We start from the raw sequence: 24,371 nt of genomic DNA, 5'->3' as shown, positions 1-24,371 counted from the left end.
CCCTCTCTGGGGGTTTCATCCCTTCTATAAGGTGCTAGTTAGGAAGGTGAAGGGGGCCAGAGGATGTGTGAAATATCCAGTGATCCATATCTGGTAGAAACCTTTTAAAACCATGGATTTTTTTGTCTTACAGTGCCTATAGAAAGTCATCATACCCCTTTGAAATAGTTACTATATTTGTCGTACAGCCTGAAATCAAAACCCATTAAAAAAAATGTTTTAGCCATACAACATCAAACTAATAAAAAAAAAGGCGACAGTTCTGAAAATCTATAAAAAATGCGTTGTTCTTTTGGCGGTATGTTTAGGATCGTTGTCGTGTTGGAAGGTAAATGACCTGCCCATCTTCAGCTGTCTAGCAGAGGGACGCAGGTTGTCCTCAAGAATTTGGGTGTACTTGGCAGCATCCATTTTCCCTTCAATCCTGACCAATTGCCCAGTCTCCGCTGAAGAGAAACATCCCCACAACATAATGTTGCCACCACCATGCTTCACAGTAGTTATGGTGTGTTTTGGGTGGTGTGCTGTGTCCCAGCCATAAAGACTTGTCAGTCCTTCAAAGTTGCCTTTGGCCTCTTGGTAGCTTGTCTGATCAATGTCCTCCTGGCTCGGTCATCCAGTTTGGACGGACGGCCTGATCTAGGCAAGGTGTTGGTGGTGCCATACGCCTTCCACTTCTTAATGATGCTCTGAACGGTACTCAGAGGGATAGCTAAAGCCTTCTAAATCTTTTTGTAGTCTTCACCTAACTTGCGCCTTCCTACAACTTTATCCCGGAGGCCTTTTGAAAGTACTTTTCCAACCATGGTGAATTCTTTGCAGAACCATGCACTTCTAGTAGTGGAATCCTCAAGAAACAGCTGGTTTTATTCTGAAGTAATCAAAACCACTACAATTGATGTCAGGTGGGGGGCAATTAGCCTGGTGTTTGATCTGGAAGTTGATTGGTTGCACCTGAGCAAGTTTATAATGGTATACTCTAAGGGGCTGATCACTTAACCAAACCAGGTATTTCACTAATTAATTTTTAATAATTGTCCAGAATTTTTGAAATGTTTATTTTCACTTTGACGTCCCCCTGTAAACATCCGTTTGTGTCCTTTTTAACAATTATTATTATGGAAATTCATACTGACAAAAGCAACAGCTGGGGACCAGTTATCCGATGTGAACAATTGTGATGTTCTGTCTTGAGATGATTTTTCTTTACACATTGGTAGCTCAATCTTTTTCAATATGCTAATGTTAAAAGAGTGTTTACTGTTCCCTATTGCCTCACAGACGTCTATAAATGGCAACACATTGGCAGAACTCTAAATCCAACTGAAGCCTAATTAAGGCTCTTTCATGTCGTGGGCGGGGGTGATATGTCACGTATTATGCCAAAAGAGCGCAAAGTCAGCACTTATTGATTGGAAATCCACAGGATTGACACCAAAGGACTGTGTACCATTAATCTACTTTTCCTCTCGCCTTCTCCCATGATAGCAGCCATTTATTTCTACCACCCACACCTCAATGAGACTCTGAGTCCTCACAGTGCCACTTCCCCTGTGTGTGTCTCTGGCACCAGTCAACCTACCTGAGTGTGTCATTGCTGTGGTTGGATCATACAATTTTGATTTAAAGTATAGTAGTAGTAGTCTAGACAAAGTAGACTGCAGAAGTGATTTCCTCAACAGGTTGGGGGATCTGCAGAGACTACTCTGCTGATTTGCATGTGCATATTTTTAAAACATCATTTGCTGTCTATTTGGTTTGGTGAATTATTGTTCTCCAACAGGGGGTGGGGGTGGGGGTGGGGGGGGGGGGCTCCTCCTCCAATCAATAACGGCGAATGGCTGATCTCACGGCTCATTTGTCAGTGTGACAGAGCTCTCCCCAGAAATAGAAGGCGGCATTCATTATCTTGCTGCTGTGTTTTCCTGCGCCCTGCCAGTTTCACCCCCATAATCGTGATTGGTAAAGGTCTTTCTCCTTTTAAGTGCATTCTTGGCTTTTATTATCTCCCCTTTTATGATTAATTCATATGTATTCAGGATGGGGGATAATCCCTCCCTAACACACACATGCACTACTGTAGCTACCATACCCACACACACACGCACACGCACACACACACACACACACACACACACACGCACACGCACACACACACACACACACACACACACACACACACGCACACGCACACACACACACATGCTTACAAGCATTGATTCTTGAAAGATGTGACCTATAAATGCCTCATGAGCTTAGTTCCACCATCAGAACCCAAAATATAAGCTTGTTTTACTCTGTTGTTTGTAAACAAATACTGTATTCATGTAGCTCCAAAACATGGTCAAAACTATCATTTCGATCTCATGGATGGTCAGTCCTTGGATCTGCTGTTTTGAATCCCAGATTGCCCCTTTAAGATGTGCACAACATGGCTATTTTGATATTCTATTGTTGAATAATTTATGAATATATACAGTATATACCCTATAAGCAAATTATTAGCAGTTATTAATATAGTCAGTTTGGTGTTCACTTTGCAACACCAAGGGTAACTTTGAGGCCTGACTCACTCCGTACTGTGAGATGAATTTCGGATTCAAAGACTGAAATGGAGACAAATAGTACCAAACCCTATTGGTGGCATTGAATTATTTATTCAGCTTAGATATTAGATATTTTTCCCTCCTCAGTCACTCAGCTGAATACCTATGGAAATGGTACTGTTTAGAACAGTGGTACTGAGACCTTGGCAGCCAGGAGGGTAGGACTCCTCTGAGGAGGTAATACTGCAGGTGAGGACGCTTGGCTTCCCCAAAAGTCAAATTAAAATATACTACTAACAGTAGGCTAGCCTATGTAATTACTCCTGCGATTATAATCGAATGTAATCATTAATTCTCACAGTAATCGTATTACATTAGTCTCCATAAGATAGCCTTTGGGCTGTATTTCTAATTTGGACTAATTTGCAATGTTCAAGCATTGGAACACAGAAAAGGCTCCTGTATCATCATGGTATGGATGTAGCACATCTCACTGCTGGCGTAGGCTCCCCGCTGGGATGGGTCAAGCTGGTCCAGGTCGCTGCTTTATACTGTACAATGTTGCATGTTGTGGGCACTGCAAGAGCACCGGGCAATGATCAGACAAGCACGCAGAGGTGAGGACAGTAGCTGACATACACAATGAGCAAGAAAGCATAGCCTATGTGATTAGGATGTTTTCATTGAATAGATTTATTTATTTTAGTTCAGTTTGGTAGACCAACTGTTATGCTATTTCCTTTTTTTCTAACCACCTCTTCACGGTCCACAGTTCGGGAAACCCATAATTTGTGCAATTAAAAGCACTCTGTTCAGTAGGCTATGGGCAATTCACAAACAATGAGTTGTATTAATTTGTGGTCTTGCTTCAGCAAGTCCAACTATTATTCTTCGACATACTTATTAGTAGTGGTAATACAATTTGATTGATCAGTACCTGCTGTCCACTACATACTGGTCTCGGCTGCTGATCATATATTCCATACTAATTATATTTTCCAGTTTACTCATCAGATTGGCAACATACTTAACGTACACACACATACAGTACTATACACTACTACTATTGGATCCAGACATTCAGATGCACAGAACCAGTGGTGGTAACCCCTATCCTCACCCCAGACCTATCTGTGACGTCGGGGGTATTTAGTGTCTGAGGAGTAGGCCTGTGTTTCCAAACCCCGGCTACTGTGGCTGTGTGCCTTGATTAATCACCCCAGCTAAACTGCCTGGCGTATAAATCAGCAACCAGCCCCTCTCGTCGCATTAATCATGTCCTCCAACAAAGACAGAGACAATTAAAGAAACATGGATACCCCTGGAAAAAATATGCTTCTTTAATTGCTCCTACAGTTTATTAGGGACTTGGGCAAACTCAACTTAAACCTCCATTAACCCTGAGATTTAGGAGGCAGTAGATGGGAGGGCAAGGAAGGTTTGTGGTCTGCAAAGGACGTTAGCAGATAAGAGTCCATTCACTTTGCCTACATGGGTGATAGTTTGTCTTTTAGATGCATGTTGTTTTCAGTATCTCTGGCTGTATTTTAGAGACAAGCTGACTGCCTTGTTCTATGTTTAGTTGTTGTATGGCTTTGAGGTGAATTTCCCACATTTCGCTGGGAAGAGGTTTAGTTAATGAGGAGCCAGCAGTTTTAGCCAGAGTATTACAGTTAGGACATATGGTAAGACCAGGTTGACCATGTCATTGCACCACAGCCAGAATTCTGAAAGAGCAAGGGCTTAAACTTGAAAGAGCCACAAAGCTCTGTAGATTTTAAGATGCATTGTCGTTTGTGCTACAGACAAGACACTAATATACACTCACTGAGCACTTTATTACGAACCCTATACTAATACTGGGTAGGGCCTCCCTTTGCTCTCAAAACAGCCTCAATTCCTCGTGGCATTGATTCCACAAGATGTTGGAAACATTCCTTTGAGATTCTGGTCCATGATGACATGATTGAATCATGCAATTCCTGCAGATTTTTCAGGTCACTTTCAAGCTGTGAATCTCCCGTTCTACCCCATCCCAAAGGTGTTCTATTGGATTCAGATCCGGTGACTGGGAAGGCCACTGAAGAACACTGAACTCATTGTCATGTTCATGAAACCAGTTTGAGATGACTTTTGCTTTGTGACATGGTGCATTATCATGCTGGAAGTAGCCATTAGAAGATGGGTAAATTGTGGCCATGAAGGGATGCACATGGTCAGCAACAATACTCAAATAGGCTGTGGCAGTCAAGCGATGATTGATTGGTATTAACGGGTCCAAAGTGTGCCAAGAAAACATTCCCCACACCATTACGCCACCTCCACCATGAGAAGGTGTACAGGTGTTCCTAATAAAGTGTTTGGTGAGTGTATGACTATTCATTCTAAATGCCTGTTGATTTCAGCTGATTATTTGTATCTAAGCCATCATACATGGACTACATTCAAGCATTGTATCTATTATCATTTTTGATACGTACTCCTTTTTATTTACTTCAAGTGGCAACTCTCTATGATTCTCGAGTTTCTATTTCTAAATAAGCTTGCCTGTCTTTGAGAAGAGGAGACTGGGGGGGGGGGGGGGGGCGGTGATTTACCTTGTGAAAACAGGGGATCTTTTCTCCTCCTTTTCCTTGATCTAAATCGCAAATGGGCACTCAGAATCTGCATGTGAAAAGCAGCCAACACGTAACAGCGTGGTCTGGAGATAGCCTCCTGCAGGCGGCCCACTGTGCCCGATGAAAGGACCGCCACCTTTGATGTTGTGACAAGAACTGATGAGTGCTCCTCACTGTTCATCTTCTTCATCTCCTATGCCTTTTGTGTGTCTGTCTGTCGAGAGTTTGTCACAGTCTTTGTATTGGCTAAACGAAGGCCAAGTTTGACGTGTTGGTCCACTGGTGTGTGTGTGTGTGTGTGTATGTTTGCATGCATGCACGAAAGCAGCCAAGCTATAGGTCCTTGTTGATTATAGCCTATATATTATATTATATAAAATGTATTTGTGATGCTGCAGAACAGTTTCAAGGACTACATTTTCCATTTCCAGTGATCCATTGACAGTAGGTTGAATGTTTGTCAGTGTATTAGTCCATGTACTTGTAAGGTAACAGGAGTATTGGAACTGACAGGTTCTGGTTCCCTCTCCACAGTACCCGCCAGTGCCACCTGCTGCTGGACGTATTCAACTCCACGGAACACGAGCTCACCGTCAGCGCCAAGAACAACCAGGACCTGGTCCTGCATGCAAGCGAGTGTCAGAGGTGAGGCTCAAACTCTTGACCGTGGTCTTAGCCACGCAATACAGTACACACGATGTGATGACAGTGTGTGTCCAGGTTTCTCTTTAAAATGAACCCCAAAATCATACAGATGAATGTGTTGCACAAGCTTATATTCAAGGCCACATTCAAACAAGTCAATGAAGTATAGTTTTATAGAGCAGATCGTGTGTGCACCCCAGTATGGCACTATGTCCAATACAATAGTAACTTTAACAGTTCTGCTTGAATTGGGCCTTGCATGTTGCTAACGAGGTCGCAGTCCCTGGTATGGATTTGTCTGGAGGTGTCAACTGTGTCTTGCCCCCTTTATCAACATTCATGTCATTTTAATTTTTTACATATTGACAAAGTTGTGTTTCCTTGCACCAGGGACCCAATCCTTATAGTATCATGTCATGAGTCCCCTCTACACTGATGCTTGTTTGAAAAACAAGAGATTGTCTCAAGATGAGCCAGATTCCCCTTCTAGTTTATTGCCCGGGGAACTAGTTAAACAGCAAAGCAGCGACATCTCATGTCAACACATTCATTGTGCATTGATGAAGACATGTTGGAGATTTGTATACAGTGAGCCATTTCTTGAGACAGGATTATTCCCTCTTATTCCCTCTCATTACCTCCCTCCTACCCACTGTGTGTGTGTGTGTGTGTGTGTGTGTGTCTCTCTCTCTCTCTCGTCTCTCCCTCCCTCCCTCTCTCTGCCGTTATTCCTCTGAACAGTAGCAAATTATGATTCCTGTCACTGCTATCTCTCTGGAGCCTCCTTTGCCATGAGTGGGGGTGCACGGTGGTGACTCATATGCCTTACTTCACAGGGGAGAAATGCAATGATATGGGAGGAACAGGGGGTGGTGTGGGGTGCTCTTTTCAGCCACAGCCAAACAGGCAAGAGGATTCACAGAATAACCAGAATAATCTTACTGTAAGACTATTGAAAAATGAAGCGTGTGTCAGCTCAACACATTTTTAGTAATTTCACGTCCACTTAAATATTTATATATTAGTTGTTTTCTTGTGTAGCCTTGTTTGCCTTCTTGTACTGTACACTACTGGTTCATATAGTGGTGACTGCAACTCAGGAAACGGAGGTTCATACATTACGTCTTTTAGAGTTGTAGGCCCTGTCCTCTGTGGTAATAACATGTTTGGAATGCACTGCATTGGCAAAGATGTATTTTAAGGTTGTGCTGGAAGTTTTCTAAGACTTGAAAAGAGTTTTAATTAAAAATGTGCACACGAGCCAGTGCACAGTCAGGTCAGTGTTTCATTTTTAATCGCTGTTATTACAGCCGCATTGGAAACAAAGCTCACTGAACCCCGTCTGAGCTTCCATACATTGAAACAGGTAAACACTCTTTGCAAATGTGGGCCCAGTTTCTATGCTCTCTATGAATGAAAGGTTTTTTTACACATTTTATTATTGGGTTATCATCCTTTTAGCGTTTATAGTTTTGTAGCGTTTATTCAATATTAAATAAACTAAATACATTCACTGTGGTGACGGTACCACCCATTCGCTTGTACTGTAGTCACTATGGGAATTCATAATATATGCCATTTATCTGACGCTTTTATCCAAAGCAATTTACATTGCAGTGAGTGCATAGATTTCAGTATACAGTATATGGTCCCAGCAGGAATCAAACCCACAACCTAAGCGTTGTTAGCGCCATGCTCTACCAACTGAGCCACAGAGGACCAGGAAATATTGATTTGCGTACAACAATACACACTACATTGAAATGAAGGGAAAATGAATATTAAGTGGTTTTTCATGCCATCAATAAGTTTGAAGCATGCAACAAAACTCATTATTGAGATCTTGCCTTTCCTTTTGTGGAAAGTGCATGTATTTTTACATTAAAAGTGTTTCAATTGTTTAGTCCAATTCAAAATTCTGTTTGTCTAGATTTCTATGGGCAGCTAAAATACTGTTGGCTTGTTGACAGCATGTCATCTCAATGAAGATCAAAAGGGGTCTTCCACACTGGGTTTATAAGAAATTATTTTCCACTGCATTGAAATGAAGGGAAAATGAATGTTAAGTGTTTTTCATGCCATCAATAAGTTTGAAGCCTGCCTTTGTATGAAACACAATTTCACAAAACATAGACCTTAGCTTTTGCAACAAAACCCATTGTTGAGATCTTGCCTTTCCTTTTGAGCAATTATATGACCTATTGCAGATTATTCTACAGGTTATTCTGCAGATTATACTCTGCGTTTTGCGAAATTACTGAGAATTTCTACCCTGTTTAAACAGCTGTCTGACCTTTTGACCCTGATCAAGGATGAGTCATGTAGAGATTTGACCACATCATTGATTACCACCAGATTACCTTACCACCAGAGTTCTCAGGGTATTGGTTATTATGATTAGGCTCTTCTCAGAGTCCATGCTGATGCTGAACAGGGAACATTCTGCATTGATCAGCTGAGCCTTGGTGTGTTGCTTATTATTCAGTTGAGACACACAGATCATTGGGACAAGGGAAATGGCGTGCATGCGGAGAGGAGAGAGGCCATGCAGTGAGACCCCGTCTGCTGAAACATATTGTGCCTGTCTCTCTGTGTCTGTCTCCTCCAATTCAGATGGCACTGTCACTTCCTATTCTTCTTCTAGTTTATGATAAATGAGGTGTCAGGTGTTAGATGTATTTTTTGAGGCTTCACCAAGGACGTCTGAAGCAAGGGCTCAATCCTAAGTGCATATGAATGGCCCCGTCAATCATCTTGACTCGTTCCCATGACAATAAAACATCCTGAAAAATACAAACAATTTTTAATTGATTCCATGGAGCTTAGGTACAGAGCTAGATACTGTACACAAAAAGAGCACAGCTTCATGTTACTTCCTCATGCAGAGTAAAATACATATTACAGTCTCTTGTAATTAGGTGTGTCACTGCTCATGTCGCCAAATATCTTGATGGGTGTCATATACAATCACGTACACCCTGGCCATTTTTGGTTTTGAAAAGCAAGGAGCAGAGACTCACGGTGTGTGAGTGTGTGTGTGTGTGTGTGTGTGTGTGTGTGAGATAGAGAGAGAGAGAGGCCTGACTGCTTTCATCTTCTCATATCTTTTCAAAGAGATGTCTTGTACAAGGTCTTTACCCCCTCGTTCTTGTTCATTACTGGTGAAAGAAAAAAGTGTAGCAGATCTGAATGAGAATGGCCCCTCTGATGTCAGGAAGCCCTGGGAAGATTTTAAAATAGACCTCTGTCAGACTCTTCAATACCAGCTTTTCTATTTTTCTGTTTTAGGTTCTCACTGCGGAGAACAGTTAAACTGTCTCGAACAGTCACATGTAAACCGCCCGCATTCAGGTCTCCAATATGCTTCCGCTAAAGAGCACTGTGCAACACTACATTTTAGTGGGCATCGCCGCTAAATTGGTAATTTCGTTCAGCAAAGTTTCAGTTAGTACCAATATTACCATGGATTGAATAAGTGGAATTTCACAAAATGTATTTTCTATGAAGTAGGTATGCATATTTTCCTATAATCTACAGTATACAGTGTAAGATATTCTCCTATTTGATTGTATACCACATCAAAGGCATGCACAGGTGGTGATTGATGTATGCAACATTAGTCATTGAATGTTGAACATTAGTCAGAGAATATACTGTAGCTTACAGAATGTAAGGGTATTATCCCCAACCAATAAGTGTCTAGTTTCGCCTATTCACTCTCTGTTGAGCCGTCTGATTTCCCAGTGCCTCAGAACAGGACTTGTCTCGAAGCCTATGGCAGGAGTGGATGAAACAGCCACTGGATTTAATTAGCTATGAGTTGGCAAATTCAAACACCTATGGCATTCCACATTCCTTCCAGTCAAGTCCCGTTCTGGGAAATCAGAAGGCTCAACAGAGTGAACTGGCTGGTGGGCAAGATTAGACTGTCTAACCTACCAAGATTTGACAGTCCTTATGCAAACTTGTGGACTGAACAAAAACTGTTTTTTTAAGTCAAGTTTATTTATTTATTTTACATTTTTGCAAATGGCGTGCAAACAAAAGGCTGACAAATGTTTTTGCCTTAAGATGAGCGTGATAAGAAAAGCCAATGGCCACTGTGCTCCTGACTCCATAAAGCGCCTGAAGTTGTGTTTGAGCTGTAGCTGACAGTCAGACAGACATGGAGATGGGAGATTCCTTGAGGCATCCTTCTCTTTGTGTCAGCTGGATAAATAACACTGCAGAGTGAATGTCCTTGTGCATCTCTTTGTGTGGGGATCTTTTTCAACTCAGCTACTTGATATCCTTACAGGTTTCTTTGCACCATTCATCCAACAATGTTATTTCATGAATAGCTCGGAGACTTGAGATGGGTTTTTTTCTCTTGAGGTTTCCTTTGAGCTCTTTGCTCAAGGTAGCCCACTGCTTCTCATGTTTTATAGTGTATAGTGCATACTTTCAAATGCACAGCCAATTCAACAGGTATTGGCCAATGGCAAAGCAATGCGAGGTGAATCTTTCCTGCGACCATGATGACATTATTTCTGTAGATTAAATTTGATATTGATTGCAAATATGTTCTCTATCAGTACACGCACTATAAGTACCTATTCGCTGAAAACCCTAATTCAATCACCTGTACAGGCTGAGGACGCTTGCAAGCAGGTAGCCCCGCCGACTGCCCGGCCTATAAAGGTTGCTGCAAGCGGTCCCATTTTATCCCTTCCACTCTCGCTGACTACCTGAAGCTTACTGTAGTACGCTCCTGTGGCTATCTAGCTGCTGAACTTTAACCTTTCCACTGAGAATCATACGATTCTCCCTGGGCGCTAGGTTGTCTCTCCCTGAGCCCTGCGGTTTCAGCTCGACATCACTGAAGAACTTGTTGAATTTGGTAAGCCGAGTTAGAGAATTTTCACCTTGTGTGCACCTGCTTCTCTCCGAGAGAAGGTTGATAGCACAAGAAGGAATAGCTAGCTTGGTGCTCACAATTTCACAAAGTTTGTGAACTCTTGCTAGCTCGGCTATAATTACTAAAGTATTACAACTTGCTAGACCTCATGTAGGCTACCGCTAGCACTTGGACTGTTGGCTAGCTTCAAGTACTTGTAGTTAGGGACCATTTGAGCCCTTAGCTAGCTTGGAAAAAAGCAAAGCAAAGCATTTTTTTCCTCTAGCGGGAAATTATTAACACCCTGTTCACAGGAAGGTTTGGTGTACATAGATCTAAGACTATTTGAACCCTTACTAGTTCAACATAATTCCTCGCTGGTTGCCATGAGTAACGTTCACTATGTCCCTTACTAGGGCTAACCACTTGGAAGGTTGGCTAGCTGTGTGTTTTACAACTTGGGGACACGGCTAATCTTGAGAGTTGCTAGCTCTTTCGGTTCGCATTACAGAGCTAGCACCCTCTTGTTAGCTACGGCTAACCTCAGGGCTAAATCTCTAAACGTATCAGACAAGATAGGATAATTGGCCTCTAAAACGTGAGTGAATGTCAGCCAATGTAGTCATGGCTACATTGGAGGTTACAGTATTGTTAGTGCCTGCATAGTAGCATTTCTATTTTTAGACATGCAGGATTGCTATTCTGATATATTCTGTCTCATCATGTTCATCCGATGAACCTCTTTTTTTCCAAGTCTCTCCTGGCAGCATAGCACATTGTAGCCCCCCTCTCTGCATCATCACCACAGCTGTGAGTCTCAGGGGGAAGGGGGGGGGGGGGCGTCTCTGTTACTGCATCCCCCCTGGGGGTTGAGCAGGCCCCCATGGCAGCCTCTACTGCGGAGCTGCTTGCCCTGAAAACTATAGTTGAGAGTGTGTGTGTGTGTGTGTGTGTGTGTGTGCATGCGCACACAGGGCAGACCTGCCTCATTACCCCAAACCTCTCTCAAACAAAGCTGGTTTCCATGGTGATCACCTTTCCACTTCTCCCTACACCTTTTCAAGAAGGTAGAGCACAATTTTTTAATGCAGGGTTAGGTCAGTAATCCTTTCCTTACCCATAAGATAACAATATGACTTGTTTCCTTTTCTCTGGATTCTGCTGTCCTTGCATATGAATGCAGTGCACTTTCTCGTCCTCCATTTGCTGTCACTGCGCTAAGTGTGAAATGAACAACATCAGGGCTAATGAAAACATGCAAGCCACCTGCGTGTCCGTCAGCTGAGGAGAGCAGGACTGGTGCTCTGACAGAGATGAGACCTGACTGTCGAGATGCGCTCTCCAACGTGTACAATTCCTCTTCCTGGAAATCTGTGATTTTTTTTTTTTTTTTGTAAACGGGACTATGAATCGGTCTCTGTCCGTTTGTACTGTATGTCACACACTTTATCTCCGACACCACTCGGAGAATTTTGACGAAACTTGGGTGAATGATGCGTCTTGCCATAGAGATCTGTTGTTTCAAGGGGACGCCGATTAATCTTGTGACGGTGCGTGTAAATTGATAGGTTGTTATCATTAAAAACTCATAATAGGGTGTAAAGAGGGGAGTACACACTTTTCAGAATGGACCGTTCAGCCAACTGACTGTTTTCAAATAATACTATCAAATCCTTGAAAATGAATCAAATAGGCACCACAAGCTCCGGTAACTTCTCAGTCATACGTTAGAATAATTGTCACCAATTCACACAAGGAGGGGCGCGACGTCATTAGTGGGGGGACAACATGTTCACTGCACACTAGTTTTCTTTTGTAAAACTGGTCCATCCGGAGAGACATTTAGAATGTAGTTGTAATGTCACATTTTTATAGACAGCCCCTGGCTCTCTTGGGGATGAGTGTGTTTACAGTAGGTGCAAGAACATCAAGATCTCTGCTTACCGCAAGTCTGCAGAGTGTGTTTCAATCACACGTATTTATAGAACTGTTGAAAAATCTTCCAGAGTCAACCAGTCAGAAATAACATCAGAGTGGGAGGAGTCTCTTAAACCTCTCTCAGGGTCTTGATATAGCCTCAAATCATGTGACTTGAGAGACATAGTTCAGGCAACATACTGCTTTCCCCCGCCTCTTCTTCCAACCCCATTTACCCCCATATTCTAGTTCACCCGGATGAGATGTGTCATCTCATGGTTTATCTTCCAACTCAATAGATAGCTTATGATTCACACACATTCCCGTATGCTTTTATACTGTACCGTTTGTTTTTAGAGTAGAGACAAAAGCAACGTCATCTGTGTCTAATCAAAATCTGCAATGCCTTCTGCAGCAATCTTAATCAATGCATGACCAGACACAGGTGTTTGCTGTGGATATCCACACTGTAATTGCCTGTATAGATTTGTTTTTATAGCAACTCATCAGCCAGAGCGAGCCTCATGTTGATGGAGCTGAGCTGCTGCTGATGCTGCTGCTGGTAATCGAGGGTTACGGGGAGTCAGCAGTCTAAAAATAGCCTGTTGCTCTCGCCTGCCTCTGCACAAGCCGCCATGGATCTCCGCCCATGAGCTTCGGCACGCGAGCTAAAAATAGCCCCACTTCGTGCACAAGCAGCCCCCCGCCTCCAACATACATACACACACACAAACCACTATGTTCGCCTTTTTCTCTCTCAGCTTAAATAACACAATCGCTGGCTGTTAAAGCAGGGGCAAAAATGCCTTGATAAAATCACTATTTGCCTGATTTCTCTATCTCTTTTTCTTTCTCTCTCTTCTTTCTCTCTCCCCTCTTTCTCTTCTCTCTTTCCTCTCTTGCTATGGATTCTGCAGACATAATTGCTGATGATGTGATTATGATATGCATCTCTCTGAAAATTCCCAAACATTTTTATACCACACGTAAAATACCTTTGGTTTTGCTTTCCATGAGCATAGAGGTATTTCTATGACTCCTGCAATCGGATGATTCACACCATTTCAATGGATGGGGGTAAATGGACTCTAATGTGGTTATCATGTGCTTTTGGTCTGAGGCAACATAGCATTTAATTAGGTAGAGGTCATTTCACAGCGACGTCTCAGGGTGATATTATTACACCCATAAAATAGGGAGTGCTGTTCGAGATGACTGCAGGCATCCAGTAATGGCTCAAAAGCTGTATAGATTGCAGTCTTTCCTCAATTTCCAAGACCAATGTCTAATGTTGGAGCTCGTGAGATTATAACTTATAAATGTCTCATGAACTTAGTTCAACTGTTGTATCCCATCAGAACACAAAATATAGGCTTATTTTACTCTATTGTTTTGAAACAATGTAACTGTAAACAAACGCTGTATAGCTTCAAAACACAGTTAAAACTATAATTTTGATCTCATGGATGGTCAGTCATTGCAACCATAGCCCTGTCTATTAATTTGAGAGTGCTTAGATTTCTCCAGCCCCATCCCTTAGCTGTTTACCCAAAAAAAGGTGTTGTTTGAATCCCAGAATAGATTTAATAAGCAAGTACAGTTCAGATCAGAAGAAACAGTTTTATCTGTGGTTAGATTTATTTCAGCGTGCTGCACACCGACACCTGTGTCACAACACATTCCCCTTGACACTGTTCCCCATACTGGTCACAGCAAAATGAATGAATGAATGAATGAATAAAACACATAGTGCTATTTGATTCCTTTCTCCCTATCTACATGCCTGAGCTGACACCATGCCTGAACTGGCTCTGAACACGACTTATTGTCACTGTAGAAATGTGTCAAAGTGTGAGATGTCTGCCTTATTTTTTCCACAGATGTACGACAACAGTATATAAATCCATCTATGTGCATGGGCATTGAACGTGTGCTGTCGTGTTTCTGTTTTTCTATACCCTCAAAGTTTTCATTATTTGAATCAAGTCTGAGGGAATTCGCTGCACTCTCATCATGCATAGAGAGTAGGGTGAAGAGGGTGCATCCTATCTCCCATCTTCTCTCATCCGACAGTCAGAGCACCAGAGAGGCCAGCCTGGCTGTTATCTCCTGGGGGGTGGAGGGAGGTGAAATGGGCTGGGGATTATGTCTGCAGACCCTCCACAGCAGCCTTGCTCTGCCGGACCAACACCCAGAGCCAGTTATTAAAAGTTGGGTAGTAGACTAGATTAGCCTCCTGATAGGGCTTAATCCCTGGAAGACGCTACAATCAATTCAATGTGAGAAGAAGGCAGTGGTTGTGGAGCAGGGACACTGTTAACCATCTCCTATCCTGCTCAGCACAGCTTTTCCCACTCTATATACCATTGTGTTACAAATGAGAAGATATATTGTAGCTACAGCACAGGAGTCTTCATTGGTTTGGCAACAGCTCTATAATATGCTACAGGAGTTATTTTACAGTAGTGATTTTGTTCTATGACTTTATCTAGAATCTATTGTGTTTACATAGTAATTTTCGCTCCTTTTATCAAACTAGCATGGTTAATTAAGACATTTCAAGTCACCTCATTGCCTTCACTGATGACATTACTGTGGCCATTGCAAACAAAGGTACTGTACTGGCTGTGTGGCCTGGGACTGTTTTTGTTGTCGGTCATTACTAGTGAAAGATCTCTAAAACCACAGCGTTTTAATATTTAGGGACTAAAACAAGGCATTTTCTGGCAGAATGTGTCCTTTTGAAGATGGCTTGGAATGGAAAGCAGTGCTCATTTGAAGATGAGACTTCAGTCAGTGACATAAGCCCAGTGCCACTAATCTTCAAAGGTGAACATGTGTGTGGTGCAGGAAAAGCAGAAGCTTTCAGTTTGTCTTTGTTCAGAGGTCTTAATTGTTGTTTAATTTGTGCTCTCCTTTGTTGTGTAGGCCTGTGAAATGATAATTGCATTGTCTCTAATGTTGTGTGCTTTTTTTGTCTCTCATAAACCAATAATAAAAAAAAGGATACTCCTTTAAAGACTGACATTGGTCACTGCCATAAGGTGGACATGCCGTATTAACAGAATTTCTCAAGAATTATTATTATTATTTTATTTTTTTGTGTATTTCTCGTCAGCCCACCACTGACATGGTCCTGAAATGTCATTATTTTGCAGAGCCTCATAGATATCCTAATAGCAAACTTCGATTCACTCCCTGGAATAGTCAATAATAGCATTTTGACACAAAACACATCACTATGAGAGTTTTCCAGGAAGTACATCTGAGCTCAAAACTAGGATATCTGAGGTTTATGAAAGCAAACCACAACCTGAAAATATTGTCTTTTTGACATATGGTCTTGGTTCAATATACAGTTTGTGGATTTGTATGATAATGTATCAGTTGGATGAAGATGTATATTGAGAGGGCACACACAGGGGCCCTGGCTGATCCCGGTACAGTAGGATTACAGTGGTCAACTCCATCCTGTTCTCACTGCACTAGAAATTACTCCTGAAGGAACCTCCAACGCCTCTCTACTGGATTAATATATCGATCTAGTGTGGGCTCGCTGTGCTGTGCTGTACCAAAACAATACACTTGAAATAGGCGAGCACAAGTGGCTGCCTTCCTGTAATACATTCATAAAGAAATCACTGCGGTTAGTGTTTGTGGTTACTATCACAGTGACAGTGACTTAGTCTGGGTATCAAAGTGGAGGGAGTGACACACAAACAGCTTTGTATAGAAACCTCATCACCAGCTTGCCTCCTATGACCTGGTCATTTGCACTTAGTTGCCCCCCATTGAGAGTCACTTTGTATAATATATGTTCTTACTCCAGAGCGATGGAACACTCCCAGTTTACAGATCACCACTAAGGGAGATTTGAGTGTAAAGTGCACTGCTCCATTCCATTTGCCTGTGTGAGAAAGGATTCTGATGGTGTCTGACTCTCTCCGTTTTACACCTGGAGAGAAGTCCATTACTCTTGACAAAGTTAGTAAAAGGACTGAGCTATTTCTTTGCCCTCTTGAAGTGCAGGATTCCCAAGATGGTTACAATAGGTCTGTGTATACAGTCCTGTAGTGGAGATGAGAAGGCCGATGAGCCACAATAGTTACAGTGCCAATTGCTCTAAAGGTGTCGGGGTGTAATAAAAACGTGGCCCTCTGGCGGACGGCTCTTAACCTTGTGGTTTGAGTGTTTTCCCCACAACTCTCTTATCACTCTTGAACTGTTGTGGGAGTCAATTCTTCTTCAATGAAGCCATGTTATTTAATGTCACATCCATCACAGTTAACGACACACTGAGGTTTTCAAAATCGCTCCATCCAGGATGTTAGGTTAGAGTTTAAGACTAGGGTTTGAGACTAGGGGCCCCAACTAGGGGCTGAAATTCTACGAAAAAGGAACACAATGCAAAGATGAAATCCGATTCTGCCATATAAACAGGTGGCATTCAGATGTCAAACACTAACTACAGAGTGATTGGAATGAATGGATGACATGGTAGTTTTTATGTGGAGGATTTCCCTTCCCTAGGTCACACAAGCTCTATTCTTCACAGTGCTGCAGGCCCATACTCTGAAAGGGCTTTATGGGTGAAAGAGTTTTTCAGCGGGGCCACCTGAGTTGCTTCTCTGTCCACAGCAGGTCCAAACCCGCGACAGGGCTGGCTGGCTGGCTTCTGCTCCCACCTCCCAGTACGGAAGTTCTCAGCGCATGCTGGGTGGGCCATCTTGCCATTGGTGTCCTCTTCTAATTGGCATTGGAAGAACAGCAGGGAGGTTGCTAAAACAGCAGAGATGTGTGAATCTGATTCCATCTCACACTATGCAGGGACGGCAGTCCCTGAGAACAGCCAGCCTCACCTCTCCTCTCCTCCTTCCCTCCCTCTGTCTGTCTTCTTTCCCTCGCTCCATTCTCAAACTTTGTTGTAAATGTACTGCTGCATCCAATTGATTCTTTTATCCTGGACTGAATACAAGGCATGAATGTTGCCTGAGGTAATTAGTCCGGGATTTTGTTTGATTTTGATTAGCGAGTGAGTGAGGCACAGCATTTAAGCCCATACTTTGAATCCCGGATGTGACACTGTTGTTGTAACCTCAGGCAATGAACTCTCACTGGCTCCTGTTAATAAATAAAGGAGGGGAAAGTAGAAAAAAAAACACACACCACAAGATGAGAGGCTTGGTGGAGCCTAAGGGTGTTTGCTTTAAATAGATAAATAATTTATCAGTGGCAACTGGACGCTTGCCAAACCACCAAGTATTGATGGCATCAGTCAAAAGTAAGCAACATTTCACTCAAGAACTTTCCACAAACACGGCCTAAATTATCCATCCCATTGATCTGTTGTAGCACCTGATAGAATGATGTTAATGCATGTGTCCATTCTAGACTAGTGTTGCTCGCCATCTGTGATGTCTTTAAAGATTTAGGCTAGAGACTCTGTACAAGCTGAAACCGAAGACTCTACCAGTCATGTTGTTTTTCCTTTTAGATGTACGTTCTGTTCTTCAAAGAGAAGATCGTCAAGCAGCCCTTAGTTTGTCCGATCTTCCTCTGGTCACCTAACTGTTGGAGGAGTATGGACACACATACTGTATTCCACCTTATTAATTCACACCACTTTGTTTGGTTTCATACAGTATTTTGAAAGGTGAACAAACATTCAGTAAAGAGAGGTTGTGGGTGGGCATTCATCTTATCACCTTCTGGCTTTCTTATTTTTTTTAGTACTCTCAGCATCTCTCAGAAAAGTTGTTTTCCATCACCTTTATCTGAAGATAAGCAGGTTTTGAGCGGAGGCTGTTTACACTCTTTCTCTGTTATTAAAATGTCAACCGAATATAACAGACTTTAAGGATCCCTGATCAAATCATTTGATCTGATCAAAATCTGCCTGGGTTGTTAATGTTTAGACCTCATTCACTTCTACTTTCCATGAAATATTCCTATTTGTAACGGGTAACTGCTGAATGGACAGGGAAAAGGTTTTACAAAGCAAGACACTAGTCACCTGCTTCGAACACTTCTATTCTCTCAGCAGTGGAGTCTGCTGTAGTTTCAGAAAGACCTCTTGTGTGTGTCTTCTGTCTGACCTCCTGTCCCTTCTCCCCAATAGGATGGCGATCCAGGTGGACAAGTTTGACTTTGAGAGCCTTCCCCAGCCAGACCAGGAGGCTGTGCGCTTCACCAACCCCAAGCAGCTGGAGGAGGAGCGCCTGCATGCCCAAGGATGCCAGATCAACAGCAAGCTGGGCATCCGCTGGAGCATCATATCCTTTCACTGGCTCAACCTTGATGGAAAACCAGTCAGAACATACCAGTCGTATAGAACAATATGTTGACTGTGCACTTCTCAAAACAGTGGGAGGGGTCTGGAGTTCAGTGTAGTCCATCAGGTATAGCGTGGGTTGAATGTTGTTGTTGTTGTTGTGTTGGTGGTATTCAGATCACTGTTAGACGGCATCTGGATCCTGCATCTGGAGGCCCTCAGGTTAGGGTGGATGCTTGTTTCACTGCAGTGACAGATGGGAAAGCGTATGGTGAAGTACTTGCAGCAGAGTGTATATATGCATATCCGTTCTACCACATCCCAAAGGTGTTCTACTGGATTCGGATCCAGTGACTGGGAAGGCCACTGAAGAACACTGAACTCATTGTCATGTTCATGAAACCAGTTTGAGACTACTTTTGCCTTGTGACATGGTGCAGTATGATGCTGGAAGTAGCCATTAGAAGATGGGTAAATTGTGGCCATGAAGGGATGCACATGGTCAGCAACAATACTCAAGTAGGCTGTGGCATTCAAGTGATGATTGATTGGTATTAACGGGCCCAAAGTGTGCCAAGAAAACATTCCCCACACCATTGCATGAATGAGAAGCTGTACAGGTGTTCCTAATAAAGTCCTCGGTGAGTGTATATACTCTTATGTCTGGGTTTACCTGTTGATTATAGAGCATTTAGCACAGTATGATATGTACAGGGGACTGTGTGTACTGTACTTCCCGCAGGGTGACCTCTGACCTCATCATTGTCATCGTGTCGGCCTCTGTGCTCTGACAATCCACTGGCCGTGTCGCCTCCAACTGAGAGATGACCCATCCTTTCTCCTCTCACCTTTCCAGACTTTGTTTTTGTCTTCTGTCCGGCAATTTTTCTATCCCCCTGGCTGGCTTGCCATTAGAGATAAGACACAGCATGTCTGAATCTTAACCTCTGTGTCCACACCCGGTTAAATAGATAGTGTGTTTGTGAGGCAGACTTTTTAGTGAGTTGTAGAATGTGTCATAGTATGGCCTTTCTAATCCCGCCAGCCCCCCAATGTCAAATGTTCCACTCGGATGCTTGGTACATGTCATGGCAGTGCTGTCGGGGGAAATCGCTGAAGTCAGTTGGGTGGAAACTTTAATACCAAGTATAGATGTAAGACCAAACGAAAGGCTACCTAGTCAATATGCAGGGAGGTTTTCCATCCCGAGCTCTTCAGTAATGAAGTGGCAATTACCAATGCACAGACTCTGTATTGTTCCGAATTGCCTGTCAAGTTGTTGGGGGGGTGGTGGTGCAATTAATTATTAATCTGGTCCCTGAGCTATTTGAACTTGCCATCATATTTTCCATTTCATTTTTGCATAAACACTCACATGATTATGTGCATTTGTTTTATCTACAAGCGATTTGGCAGGAATGAAGGTAGCAAATTACATTAAAAATGTGTTCTTGCAGTAACTCTTGAGTGCTGCAGATGATAAAACACAGCTCATAATCGGGTTGTTTGATTATTTTATTGAGTTTGGTTTAGGTATATATTCAGGTATATGCTCTAATACAGAGAGTTCAGATAGTTAGGCTGCCTCCTCTCTGTTGTACTGGAGGTGATAATGCTATCTCATACATGACAGGACATTCTCTTCAACCAAACACTTGTTCATTGGACCATATGGGAATAATAGATATGTTAACACTACTCACCATTACAAAAGGTTAGTAAGGTTAGCGTTATTATGCACTACTACACCCCTGAGTATCTGATATTGTCATATTAGAAAATTGGGTTTGGGTTTCATTTTCAAATGAATCACACCAAACACCATATTAGGGCTGGCCAGGAAGCTAGGATTGTGGCCCCAGTTATGCAAACTAAATATACTTTTGTTCATAACAGGTATTGTTAATTTCCAAGAAGTGATTCATAACTGAAGTGTAATGTTTGTACTCTGATGATGACAATCACTTCAAAATAGCCAAACAGACCTACTTCACAGCCAGCCAGTGAGGCAGAGCCCTGTTTTAGCCTCCCTTCAAGGAGAGGTTTTTCCAAGTTCATGTCAAGTCTTCAGGTTTGAGATGGGCTCATTCTCAGACACCTCCTCTCCCCCCTTCCCCATCTCCTCCAGCTCCCAGCCCCTGTACCCCTCCACATGGCAAGGGCACAGACTCCTTACATGAGCCAGGCCTGGAGAGGGATCCGGATGGATGTCAGAGGCGAGGGGGAAGTTTCCTCCAGCCTGGTACAGTGTGTGCCCCATCTGCAGAGCTCCATATGATGCCCTGTGGGAGCCTGTGTGAGGCAGTGACAGCTACAAATCACCACTCTCTTCCCCTCACTCGGAAGACTCATTCTGTCATACTGTATAGTAATAGCAACGTTTGGCATTGGATTTACCTGTCCAATAGTGTTGGTGGCAACACTTTCTCTGCCTATGTACTGCAGTCCCTGGAACTGAGGAAAGGGAAATATTCAGCTGTAGGCGATATTGTTACATCTAACACCTAATTTTACCCATTATTCAAACTGTCAGCTGTGTAAATTATCTAGTTGTCCTTATCATAACATATTATCAGGGTAATTACTTTATGGCAGCAATGTTTATTTGAGCGCTGGGACATTAGCATCCATAGCCAACTCTCCAATTGGCTTAATGATCACTATGGAAAGGTTGAACAGTTAGCACCTCAATGTACTCTTTTGTACTCCCATCAGATTTGTACAGGCAAAACAGTGTGTCTGTGTGGCGAGAAAATGTGGTTCCTGGCCAAGGAATTAGAGTGGTGTTACTGGCAGGGACGTAGGAAATCTATATTACAAGGGGGTGCTGCCTAGTTCCGTTTCCGTTGTAGTTTAGCTCCTGGGGACCAGGCTGTATCCCTACCATTAGCTACTCCATGTAACGAGCCAAGCTAAAGTGGCACACTGCAGGTAACGTGACAAGACTCTGTACCACAGCACCTGTCCTCCTATTACCAGCCTTTTGAATAAAAAACATCACCTGTAGGGTTTTAAGTCACCTGTAGTGGGTTTTAAACCACCTGTAGTGGGTTTTAAACCACCTGTAGTGGGTTTTACGTCACCTGTAGGGTTTTACGTCACCTGTAGGGTTTTACGTCACCTGTTTTTAGCCTGCAAATGCTTTATTCAGCAGCTTGTGTTTAAGACGGATACCTGCGGGAGAGAACCTGCACGCTGGCGATATAGAGTACTGTACAGTGTATGTACATGGAGTCACGGTACTGTTGGAGTGTCTCTGGTGCACACGCACACAACACTCGTATCCATCAAAATATTTCAATGGTGGTGTGGAGCTCTCCAGTACATAGTCAATTTGGGCTCTTCATCTGTGGATGAGAGGAGCCAATTTCATTGACTTGGCCAAAAGAATAGTTTGTAATAATACTTAACATTTCTAGTTAGTCTTTATGGGTGGAATCCTAACTCGGGATCTGCGCACGTGTCTCCGACATTGCATTAATGTCAATGGGAAATGTGTGCGATAATTGGACTTACGCACACGGATCTCGAGTTAGGATGATAGTGAACTTTTTTAGTTCTGTGTTTAAAAGGAAAAATAACAATCTAAGTCTTCATAAACTTTCACAGATGACGGTAGGTAAATCACTTGTATCTGAATCTGCCCTATGCCATCCTCACCTTCCCATGACTTTCTCACAGACGTTCCCTCACTGTAAGATAGTTATTACTTAACAGTATTCATGCTGCACTGCTAATGACCTCGTTTGAGGATTAGAGATGGCTGAGCAGAGGATTGAGGGTGCTTTAGGCTTTTTAACTTGTGTGTTTTCTGTGATGTGAGAGATGTTACTGTAGTTACTCTAGGGCTTGTAAAACCTATTACAGAACAATCATGATAATTACCTGCAGTTATGGTTCAGAAAATGCATTTACTTTATTACTTTTTGGATAGTTACAGTAAGACAATTTCGTTTTTCAGGGATCTAATTACATCATCTCTAATGTGGTTTATAAATGCATAGGATTTTTCTAAAAGCACCATTTGTTGTTAATAGACTGGAATAAATTACCTTTGACCTGTTTACCTTGGTACAGTACGACCAGATATGTTAGAATACGGAGATACCCAGAATCTGCTTCTTCAAAAGCAGCTCGACCAAAGAGGATAAAACCAAGAGGTGGGGGTTTTAGAAGGTTTGGATCTTACATTTAGTAAGAAAACTAGCATGTATGTATAAGTTGGTGACTAGGCAGTAGCTTCCCTTGTTATCTCAATGAGGCAAAATGGGGCGTGGGCATTCTGGTCTGTTTCGTCGTGTTTCAAGAAGTAACTGAGAGTTGGGACTAGTTTTATACAGCATGCTCTACGACGGTATAACTCATGCTGAGCAGCATTGTGTGTGCCTCTGCTGTACAGTATGTCCGAGCGATATCTCATATTCAATATACTGAACATGTGCATACCATTATGGCAACCAGCAAGTCACTGCCCTCAGCTCTCCCAACAGGGTCACTAGGCAACCATGGACCAACGGGCTCTGATCTGCTTCTGCTTGAAGTCCAAGCTCAACTGAAGAATCATCTACAACAGCCCCTCTCTCTTTCTTTTTGTCTTAGTACTGTAGGTTGATTTTGTCTATTCATTTGACATTTCTCACATTTCAGTCCTGTGATTAAATGTAAACTCTTTCTGAATAAAGCATTACCAGCTTCTTATGAAGTATTACATTGCTTAATCAGGTCATTGCTTAATCAGGTCATCAGGTGTTTTCACAATGACCTGCATTCATAAGGGTGTTATGAATATGTAGATTATGCTACAGTACATAGCCACTGTAAATATACTGTTGCCAGTATATCTGTTCATGTTTGGGGCACCAGAGCTCCCCCACCAGGCTTTTCTCCTTAACCAGTTGCCACCCGTCTCTACGACGCCAGGGAGAGGCCAGTGTGGAGGGAGTCCTGAACCAGCTGGTCCTGGAGCATCTGCAGCTGGCTCCACTGCAGTGGGGTGAGTGACTGACTGCCCACATGGGCTTTTTTAGGTTTAATATCTGATCCAGGGTCATGTAGGTTGTTTACTTTGCGTAACTGAGCAGGCCCCCATGGCCCTCCGCTGCCGAGCTGCTTGCCCCGAAAACTACTGTGTGTGTGTATGTGCGTGCATGTGTGTACTGTACTATATAAGAATTATGCCATGCCATGCCTGTGACGTGTGTACTCAGTCCCCAAAGTACTTAGGTTCTCCATCCACAGACTTTATCTTCATCCGGATGTGTCCAAATTGAACACATCATGGTTAGACATTCGCGATCAACCTTTTGAATTTTGTGTCAATCATGTTTATTCACCAGGGTGCCAAACCAACCACTACACCTGACAATTAACACACAAACCCTCAGCGATGGTCTCAAGTCATGTTTTTTATTTGCATTCATAATAGGCAGTGGTCTATTTTGGGAAAGTGTTGAAGGCAGCCTGGGAAATGTGTGAAGCACTTGGGGACACAGGGAGAA

The 24,371-nt window shown here is 42.8% G+C and overlaps 1 protein-coding gene across 2 annotated transcripts in view; it reads left to right on the top strand.

Moving 5' to 3' along the window:
• Nucleotides 1-24,371, top strand: part of trappc9 (trafficking protein particle complex subunit 9) — a 153,441-nt gene that overhangs the window by 79,906 nt on the left and 49,164 nt on the right. The window contains exons 19-21 of one of the 2 annotated variants that reach the window (XM_083680159.1): nt 5,699-5,809; nt 18,721-18,874; nt 23,776-23,866. In XM_083680159.1, coding sequence (XP_083536285.1) covers nt 5,699-5,809; nt 18,721-18,874; nt 23,776-23,866 — 356 coding nt within the window. Of the gene's footprint in view, nt 1-5,698; nt 5,810-18,720; nt 19,113-23,775; nt 23,867-24,371 lie in introns of those variants that run through there. The other variant, XM_083680158.1, reaches the window with a different exon arrangement.

Source organism: Argentina silus (assembly GCF_951799395.1).
Source record: "Argentina silus genome assembly, chromosome: 11".
Taxonomy (NCBI): domain Eukaryota; kingdom Metazoa; phylum Chordata; class Actinopteri; order Argentiniformes; family Argentinidae; genus Argentina; species Argentina silus.
Note: the sequence above shows the minus strand (reverse complement) of the source record. Positions and strands in the feature narration are given on the sequence as shown.